Source organism: Melospiza georgiana, chromosome 1 (genome assembly GCF_028018845.1).
Source record: "Melospiza georgiana isolate bMelGeo1 chromosome 1, bMelGeo1.pri, whole genome shotgun sequence".
Taxonomy (NCBI): domain Eukaryota; kingdom Metazoa; phylum Chordata; class Aves; order Passeriformes; family Passerellidae; genus Melospiza; species Melospiza georgiana.
The window spans coordinates 46530433-46540353 of record NC_080430.1 but is presented as its reverse complement, the minus strand read 5'-3'; the positions used below and the strand labels follow the sequence as shown (position 1 = coordinate 46540353).

The 9921-nt window shown below is 39.8% G+C and overlaps 1 protein-coding gene across 1 annotated transcript; it reads right to left on the bottom strand.

Moving 5' to 3' along the window:
• LOC131081459 (uncharacterized) lies at positions 1 to 7071 on the bottom strand. Its single transcript, XM_058020640.1, has 5 exons — positions 6924 to 7071; positions 4329 to 6221; positions 3226 to 3351; positions 1262 to 1387; positions 1 to 38 (listed from the first exon to the last, which is right to left on the bottom strand). Exons 1-5 carry the CDS (start codon positions 7069 to 7071, stop codon positions 1 to 3), a joined length of 2331 nt encoding a protein of 776 aa, XP_057876623.1.
• Positions 7072 to 9921: the final 2850 nt, after the last annotated feature.

Sequence of the window (9921 nt, the reverse complement as noted above, 5' to 3'; positions counted from 1 at the left end):
TTATCTTTTCTTAGAGAGGGACTTCTTTGTTCCATGCCCTAAAGGTAAAAAAAAAAAAAGAAAATAAGTTAATGTATGTATATATTCCACCTCAAAATTATATCAATAAAAAAAGACTAGATATTAGTGATTGTCTTTTCCTATTGCAGGCACTGATGGTTGATACTAGAATTATGTACTCAACTTCCCAGCTAGTATAAAATGTGCATGAGTGGTTTTGGGCTTCAGAATATCTCAGCATAACAGATAAGAGTTCCATGTGAAGCTCACATCACATTCTCAGTGTGCTCATATAACTGCATTGTTGAATGTACCCAAGAAACATCAGCTATTTCTGGGGAAAATACAAGGAGTGTTTTGGGATTATGCAAATGGATAATGCTTTTTAATAAAAGCTTTTAATAAAAGCTGGATGCTTTTAATAAAAGCTGGTCAGCAATTAAAGTTTTAAGACCAATGTTCAAACAATCTGTCTTCAGGGCTGGGGCAGATTTTCACTAGTAAGATACTTCAGCCTAAGTTTGTTTCCAAGCTTCCTTACATTTCTAAGATGAAAGTCTAAGCCTTTGTCTATTATATGAGAGAGAGACACTATCTTTTACTCATGTATTTCCTGATGGAATATGTGGGTTCATTTTTCTGCACTAACTTACTCTTTTCCAGAAAGAAAACTGATCTTACAGATAGCTTCTTGTAACTACTGACCCTTTTCAATTTATAACCTTTTCAGACTCACACAAATGCACAAAAGCATATTTGTTGCTGACTCAAGTTCATTTTGATTTTTCCCTCCACTGTTTTTCCCTGTCCTCCTCCAAAATAGCCAGAAGTTCCTTATCCAGAAAGTTGGAGATCTTAAGAATTATCTATATGCATTTTTGTTGTAGCAAATTGCAAATCATTTGGGCTGAGGCAGATTAGCAATTTAAATAAAAGCACGTACTGCAAAGTGACACAGGACCCAGCACTTCCAAGAGACAGTACAGCAGTCTGAAGAGCAACTAGACTAAAACAGCAGGTTTTGGTGTGAGTTTCCTCCCCCATCCTTACATTAAACAAAGAAGGAACCTAGCCTGGTCAAAGCTGCACTGCATTCATAGCAAGGTGATTAAGTGCTCATAGTTTAGCTTCCCTCTCACTTTTTCTGCATATTTCACAAGCTATCCAACATCCCTGCAGTTCAAACCAAGAAAGATTAGTCCCCAAGATAGAAAAAAATACTTCTAACAGTAATTTTTGTAGCTTGTCACTGTATACCAACCTTTGTGTACGCTGTGTTTAGGCAGCTCCCACATTTCTGCTTCTTCCACCTCATGTCTTGTGTCTCTGCCTTTTGAAGGTGGCTTGCCCATTCTTTTCTTCTTTGCTTTAACCAAAGGTGGGCACACTAAAAAACAGGATACAAGTGGTGTTATTTCTCCAATGTCTCAAGGCAAATTTAACCATGATTTTCACCAGCTGGTCTGTGGTGTTCCTCCCTCCCTTTTTTGTACCCGTTTTAAGTAGCAGATAAAATTGACACTACACATGCCAAGCAAGTCTTACACATCTACAGCATTTAATCACTTCTAACCATAATTCTGGATGCACTGTATTTTGAGTTATAATTTGGATAGGTGTTAATGTGGTCAAAAAGGAACCTAGAACATTGGATAATTGTGCCTAGTTCACTTTTCAGGTGTTCAAGACTAGCTGGTGCTGTCCAAGTGACCCAATTCACCCACGGTCTTTAAAAAGCTTCAGACCTGTGAAGTTAGGCACTACAAGTACACTGGTCAAGCAGTCAAATTTAGTGCATGATATTACTGCTAAAGCCATATATCTTGTTTAGGCAAACCTCCTTACTTGTAGGGCACTTAAATTTGAAAAAGCAAATACTAATATAGGCAACATTTTTAAAGATAATGTAATTTTAATAGCACTTCTGCAGCATCCACTGGCACAAGCAGTGTTCAGAAAAAAACAGTTCCTGCTTCCTAACACTGAATGTGATGACTTCTTCCAACTACCTGGGCTAAAAAAAGAGGAGGAGTAAGCAAGGAATAGACCAAACATCCTCAGTTTGCTGCACCATCTGTGAATTCAAAGATGCAGAAGAGACACGTTGAAAGTTAAAGGTCATTTATGGTTATTTTAGAACTATTACCATATTGTTATACATTATTGTAGTGGAACCAAGAGCAGTGCTGCTAAAGCAAAATGCTTTCAAGTCTTATAGAGCATGCTAGCATTAAAAAACAAAACCCTGCAACACTGATCTCTGCATATAGAAAGCCTCCAATGCAAGAGGCAAATAATCCCAAACCCCAATGTGCTCAGGCAGGAAAGCAATGTAAAGAAAGAACTAAGGAAAACACTCTGTCTACTTGGTTGTTGATATAGGAAAGCTGATGTATATTATCAGTGAACTGAAGAGAAGCAAATCATCTGTTCTGAAGATAGCCTCACACCCCATTATTTGATAGGCTGATCCTGAGACACTTGAAATACATGACCCAGGAGAGTGGCAATCCACACTACAGCAAATTCCACAGCTGTTCCAACAGCACCTACACTCAAACACCTTTGAAAAGCATCAAAACCAGATCTGAACTCCAAGTAAGACATTAACTATAAAGAAGAAAAAACAAACATTCTGCTTCATGAGCTAAGAAACTATCTAAGCTATTACTTTTTAAAATAACTGTTTTCTTCATCTTTTCCTTAGCTAGATCACAATGATTTGCATTCCATCATTCTTCAGCAGTGACAACTGTTGGTCTCTGCTAGTTTTTCTGAGCATTGGCATATGAAGCTACCACATAGAACTCCCTTCATGTTTTACTGATCAAAATTAGGAGCTACCACTGCACATACTATCAAGAGTAGCATTATCTGTATAAAGAGATAATATTACAGTTTGTGGCAGTAACAACTTTACACAAATAAAGGCTTTGCTTTGGCCACATCAAAGCATTTAATGCTTTGATTTTCTGTAAAATTACCTTTAAAAAAATCCCCAGAAGTATCTCTGATGCATTTTTATTACCATGTTTCAGTTTGAGAAGGCTATAAATATATCCAAGATAAACTTATACACTGACTGACAGGCATTTTATAAATAGCAAAGCAACAAGGATTAGTTTTATTGTTTTCAAATCTTATGCAACTATCACATGCTTGCTATTTTGTATCATATCCTTCTGGATGTTCCTTAGGAACAAAAACACACAGAGAAAGCTGTACCTTGTTCTTTGCTCCTTGCTGGAGGTGAGAAACTACCACGTATTTGGCTGGTAAATCTGGGTTTAGCACCACTTCTAATCCAGTACTCTTCAGGTGGTATCCCCATGTTCTCTCTTAACAGCCTTCCTAATTAAAATAAAAAAAAAAAAAATTAAGGTCAGTATTTAGTCTTGGTAATGCTGATGTACTGTTTGATCCACAAGCCAGAATGCAAAGCCAGCTACTGGATCTGATTGTAGGAATCTGTTGAAATAGAAACAGTTTTCTGGAGATTACACTTAAAAATTACAAGACATATTAAGTGTACAGATTTTGAACAAAGAAAATAAAGTTTAAGAACACTAAGCCTGCTATTAGCAGTAAATCACCCTGTTTTGGTTGTTTTTTACAATGCAAGACACTACTAAACAGCAGCCACCTGCTGAAGTGACCATATAACCAGTTGCAAACTGATAATTCTTCTTATTCTCAGTTTACATTAATCAAATTTCTAAGAGGATCTACCTTGGAATAAATAAGATGTCCTTTCCCAGGTCAAATTTAATAATGTTTCACACCAATTTTCTGAAAGTACAAAACTGTTTTTGCTAAGAAAGCAGCAGCTACAATTTAAAAAAAAATGTTTGACTCCTCAACTGCAGGAAAGTTACACAGGGCATGTCCACCTGGTAATAATAATTCTGTTTAATGCACCCAGCATGAGTCTGTGATAGGAGAGTCACACTGTATAAACTTAAATGCAGAGCTTCTAAGATATTAAGCAACAGTAAACACATAATCCAAATTATCTTAAGCTTTACAAATTAATAAACTGCCACTAATGTCAGACAGTTAAATATATCAAATCTAACACAAAGGAGAGTTTCTGCATTATTCTCTGCTAGCTGTAAAAATGCAGAGTCCTTATACAATAACTAAAATGTTGCAGCAAACTTGCCTCTGCTTCAGAAAAAAGTATTCTGCAGGACTTCTGGCTCTTGGCCAAATTTGAAGCTGCAACATGCTCTAATCTTCCCACTAGTTTAAGCTACAATATGAAACTGCAATTAGGTGTTCTTTGTGTATGCTACTAATCAGCACTTGGCCCTTAGCAATTAGCTCACCTCTCAAGAATTTCCGTAGCAGTCGCTGGTGTTCAAGTCCTTCTCTTCTTGTCATAGGCCTCTTTCTTCCATAATACCCATAGTCACTGTATACAACTTCATCTTGTTCTCTCTTCTTTGGCTTGTAAACTACACCAATGTTTTCAACAAGCCCACTCCTAGTCTTTATTTTCTCTTGAGCAGGCCAGCTAATTAGTTGTGCTGGTACAGCATTTGTAGGTGGTTTCCAAAGCACTCTCTGTCCAACTTGGTAGAAATTTCCTTTACTTGGCCTCAAGATGCCATATGGAGGGGCTTCTTGAAAGAAATACTCAATTTCATCCATGTCATCATCCTCGTCCTCCTCATACTCATCCTCTCCATCTTCATCTTCCTCTTCTTCCTTCACAGAATATTCTTCAGAGTCCTCAACTTCTGACAAACTCTTAGTTGCTTTTTTGTTGGGAGGATCGACTTCTTTCCGACTAGAGGACCTAGAAATGGCTCCCAGCTTTCTACCTTTACTGGAAGTCTCTTTGATCTTTGTATTTGAAGAGTCGACATCTTGGTCATTCAGGCTGTTCACCTGCTCCTTTCCTACCACTTCATCTACGTTAGGGGATCCACCACTTTTAATTTGCTCTGAGCCCTCTGTACTTTTCTGAAGAGTGTACATGCTTTTCTGAAGCACATAGTCAGGCACAAAATAAGACACTGGGGCATTATCAGTTGATGAGCCTTCCTCTCCAGAGGACATGTCATCAGAAGACAGACTGATTACACTTCGACGCTTCCTTTGTGGCAAACAAGCGTTGTAGGTTGTGTCCATACCGTCCAAACAAGTCAGCCAGCTGCTAGAGGGAGCAAACTTCTCAACTGATTTGTCACACCAAATACTTTTTTCTGTCTGACTTTCATTGGTTGCACTGTGGCTTAAATTCAGCTTTTTCTGCTGAATGTCATTCATTACCTCCATATTAGATGGAAGCAGTCCTGCTTGTTGAATAAAGCCAGGCTCTTCTTGAGAAGTTTTTGATCCTGCAGACCTTTTAGTGTTAGATTTCTTAGCTATTACCACTGGTTGGTCTACACCAACAGATCTTGCCAGCTCTGTGATTTGCACTGCCATGGTTTCACCTGGGGGGGATTTTGCCATCTTTTCTGCATCCAGCTTCACTTCATTACTTTGCACATCTTTCTCTTGCACAGCTTCAGCACCCTGTTTAGAGGTGACAACAGCTTTTCTCTCATCTAAGGAAGCTCCTGGCAGCATATTCTCCCCTTCATGAGGGCCATATATCATGCCTTCACACGAGCTAACAGAAAACAAGTCACGTGGCACTATGTTCTCTGGAACTGGTTTACCACTTGCCATGTCATACAATGGGATTGTTTCTTTGAAGGATTTCCACAGCTGAATAGCTGGAGAGCCATTTCCATATTCTATCCTCACTTCTTCCTTCTCAAAGGCATAGCTTCCAGTAGGAAGATTTCTATACTGTGTAGAGCTGGCAGGGTTCTTATTATGAAACTCTCTGTCTACCACAATAGAAGAGCCAAATGAATTTTGTTTCTCTGAAGTACTTTCAGTCTCTGTACCTATACCAGGAGAAACACAGGCTGTATTTCCTGCATCACAACCTTTCGTTTCTGTACGGATATCTTGATGCCTTTTTTGCTTGCTTTCAGGCTGTCTAGGATCAGTCTGTGTTTCTTTTGTCTCCATTTTCTTCCCAGGGCTATTATAATGTCTGAATCTTGTTGCATGATAAAACATAGGGGAAGGTGGGGCAGCATTAAAATAAGGCCTTCTGTTAATTCTTGCATGCACTGGATGCTGTGGGACAAAAAATCGAGGGTACTCATGGAGCGCAACAGAATAAAATGGAAAATACGGATTTCCACTTCGGAAGCCTAGACATTGGTGACAAAAAGAAAAGACAAATATCTTTCTGAAATTAGTCATCCTGAATCATATTTACTTGCATAGACAGGGACAGCTACAAGATAAGACACATTGTAAATAAAACAAGCCACCTTTCAATGCTTAGTAGCAAATCTGGTGCAAAAACAGAGTTCTTCATTAGGGAATAGTTTATCTCAACATCTACACTTTAACCAGGGCTTGTTTTCATCCCTTGGCCAATTCACCAAGTTGTTTTCTGTGCTTTTTTTGGCCATTTCACAGACTATTATAGAGCATGGATTTTGAAAAAGACAGCTCCAGGTAGAAGTTCACATAAGTATAGCACTTACAAGGTCTATTTAATAATATCTTTCTTATTTTCTTAAGTTTACATTTATCCATACCGATCATGCATGCACATGTGGAATTCATATATACCCACACATATTAATTGCTAAGTATATTCTGGAGCTCTGTGTCTGCAGGATGACCACTACTTAATATTTTACTTAGCTTCCCTTCTCCAGAAGCACCCACAAGCTACATATTTAAGGCAGAATTAATGTAGTGCTAGAGCTGTCAAAAATCTGATTTATTAAGTATTAGTTAAACTCCCAAGAGGCTCATTAACACAGATACTGCAAGAGTGGGGGAAAGAAGAATGTAGCTAAGTAAGCAAAGATCCCACAGAGAGCTGCTGTTTGTCTTACCTGGAGCAGGTATGCAGTATGGACTGTATGCATAACTGAGGTACCATGGATTTGGATAAGGCTGTTGAGCTGATGGCTGTGCATAAATAAAGGGTCCTGGGTGGTTTGTGGAATATGATCCACTTTCTGAAGTTGGGGCACTATTCATTTTTCTTTAAACGCTGAAAGAGAGAAGTAATCATTATCAACTACTTTAAGAACTGCATGACTTAATTATTTTTGTGCTCTGTCAGAATTTAGCAGACATTCCTCTCCCTGCCCAGTGAAAACATATCCTTCTAAAAGAAAGCTGCTGCCTTCCAAACAGAAGGTAACAAACTGACATGCTATCAAGGTCAAATATTTCAGTTGGGCTTTGCAAAGCAAGCTTTTGTACACAGCTCTTGATATTAGTCCTTCAAGGCAACCTTGTAACATGCTCTAAAGCTGCAGAGCTTCAGTAGTCTTAGATGCATACGTCTCTATAAGTAGTATTCCAGCTAATTAAATAAAAAAGCCTTCAGTGAATTAGCCTTGAGCAAGAGGCCCCACACACACACAAAGAAAATAAAAAGCTTCACACAGACATTTAATGCTTCATGGAGAAAACTCTTCTTAATGCTAATGCATATATTGTTACACATTACAATCAGAACTCCATTAATTCAGGATTTGTACTTTATACTATACTTAAGAACGACAGCTAACTAACATAGTAAACCAAGTATTTCAGTGACACCCTGCTTCCTACGCTTAAACCAAATGATAGGTAGCAAAAACAACTCCACCAAAATCCTTATGTGGAACTTTGCATTCAGAGCCATATAAAATTCACAAGACAGAACTTCCTCCCACACTTGGATGTCTCCTCAGTTAACTAATACTTGCAAGCAATACAACACTATCACACAGAGCTTATAAGCAAGACTATAAGAAATCAGAGGACTCTTAACTCTTTAGAAGATTCAAGCACTTCAAAGCTACAAAAGAACCAAAATTATTTTGAGACCTGTTAGAAATTAGCACGCTGTTCAGCCTAGAGTTTCAGAATGCCTTAGGAATGCTGGAGCCCTCTTCAGCTTCCATCTAGGGTGGCCTGTGCAGCTCTTGAAAGCACCAAAAAGCCTACAGATTCCCTCAGGCCAAAGAATTACTTTGACCTTTAAGAAGGAGGGTGGTACAGAGAAGGGAAAAAAAAAAACCCCACAAAAACAAAACAAACCACCAAACAAAACCCCCTACAAGAACTAATCTATTCCTCCCCCCCTTAGAGCCCCAAAACCTACAGTCCAATGCTGCTGCTGCCACCGCTGCTGCAGCTTACATCCCAGAAGAAACCTGGTTAGGTCCTCTTTATGGCAGGCAGCTGCTGCTTGTCCACTCCTCCTCCCACCTGAGGCTCATCTAACAGTGATGCAGGGAACGTTTTTCCATCATTGTGTGGGAGGAAAATCAAAACACAGGGATAGGAATAGTTGTAAAAGCCTTCAGCTGTTGTACAGAAAGCTAGCAGTTTCATCTTGCAGATGTTTAGGCTGCATCTCTAAGTAAATCTGGTATTTCCCTTTTATAATGTTGGAAATTGCTTTTTTTTTTTTTTTTAGCAAATAAAAAAAGAAAAGGAAACATTACCAATCTTCTGATTCAAACTGCAGTTAAAAGCACTTCTTCCAGCCAAAAAAAACCCTCAGAAGACACAAGGCCAAGTTTACATTTACTTTCAGGGTTTACCTGTTGTTCAGTACTGAGTAAAGGGAGCAATGCTCTTCTATCCTAACATGGCTGAGGGGGCTGACAAATGTAATGTTATTTCCATATGAACAGAAGAAGCACTTCTTCCCATACAGTGTACTCCACCATGTGTCATGGGAATTTATGAAATGTGAAGCTGCAGTTTGACTCTACCCTGCCTTTTTACAGGAGGCGAGACTCTGAGTTGCTGCTCAGGAATTGCACATCTCCAAATGAGAGGCTGCAGGTACAGGGGCAGGTGGAAGGAGAGGAAAGCACAGTGCATGTGCTATGCAGGCTGGTGAGTGGTAAACAAGGGGGAAAACAAGGGGGTATGGTTGCTCAGAGATTGTTTGTATTCCTGTGTTGGGAAGTTCTCAAAATTGATGTGTTTTTTCCTTCTATAACATTCAGATTAACCAACTCCTTTGCACCATAACACAAACCATAAAATGTTTGAGAAAGGTTACTGATCCGTTCCTTGCAGACCTTCCTAGCCAAAGCTTGTCCTTTCCACTGACAGCAGCTCTTGCACTTTGTATGACTGGACAACGAGCAATGGGTACAAAGTGAGATGGGGAATTTAGGCTAGATGTTAGTAAGAAATTCTCCATTGTGAGGGTGGTGAGGCACTGGAGCAGGCTGCCCAAGGACATTGTTGAATGCCCTATGCCTGGAAGTGCTCAAGGCCAGGTCAGATGGGGCTTTGAGCAACCTGACCTGGCGGGAGGAGTCCACACCTGTGGCAGTGGGATGGAACTCAATGGTCTTTAAGGTCCCTTCTAACCCTTAACAGTCTATGACTCTCTGACTTGTCTGGTATGTTTTAAATCCCCGCCTCTGCTCTCCATCCATCATACTTTCAGCTCTTTGAAGTGCACTTCCCAGCCTTTCTATTGGTGGATGGACCCAAAGAGAAATAAAGAAAATAAGTAACACTGGATGGCTTTTAAAAAGGTATGTGTTCTCAGGATTTTCCTTTCTCTCATACCTCCCTTCAGCCTCCTGTGCCCCTGTCAATTCCTTCCATCCCAGAGTAAGCTCCATTCCCGACAAATTCTCCCACAGGTGAATTTTGTTTTTAGGGCAGCAAACCCACACTTGGCCAAGGGACATTGCAGGATTCCAGGATGGCTGAAGGACCAAAGGCAGGTCCCAGGGGGAGAGGAGCCAGCCAGGTGTTAGCCCTGGAGCCCACAGGCCTCCAGGTTGCAGCAAGTCTGGAGCGCAAGTCCCGTGAGGAGCTGGTGTTGTTAGAGAAGGAGAAAAGGAGGCTCAGGGCGGACTT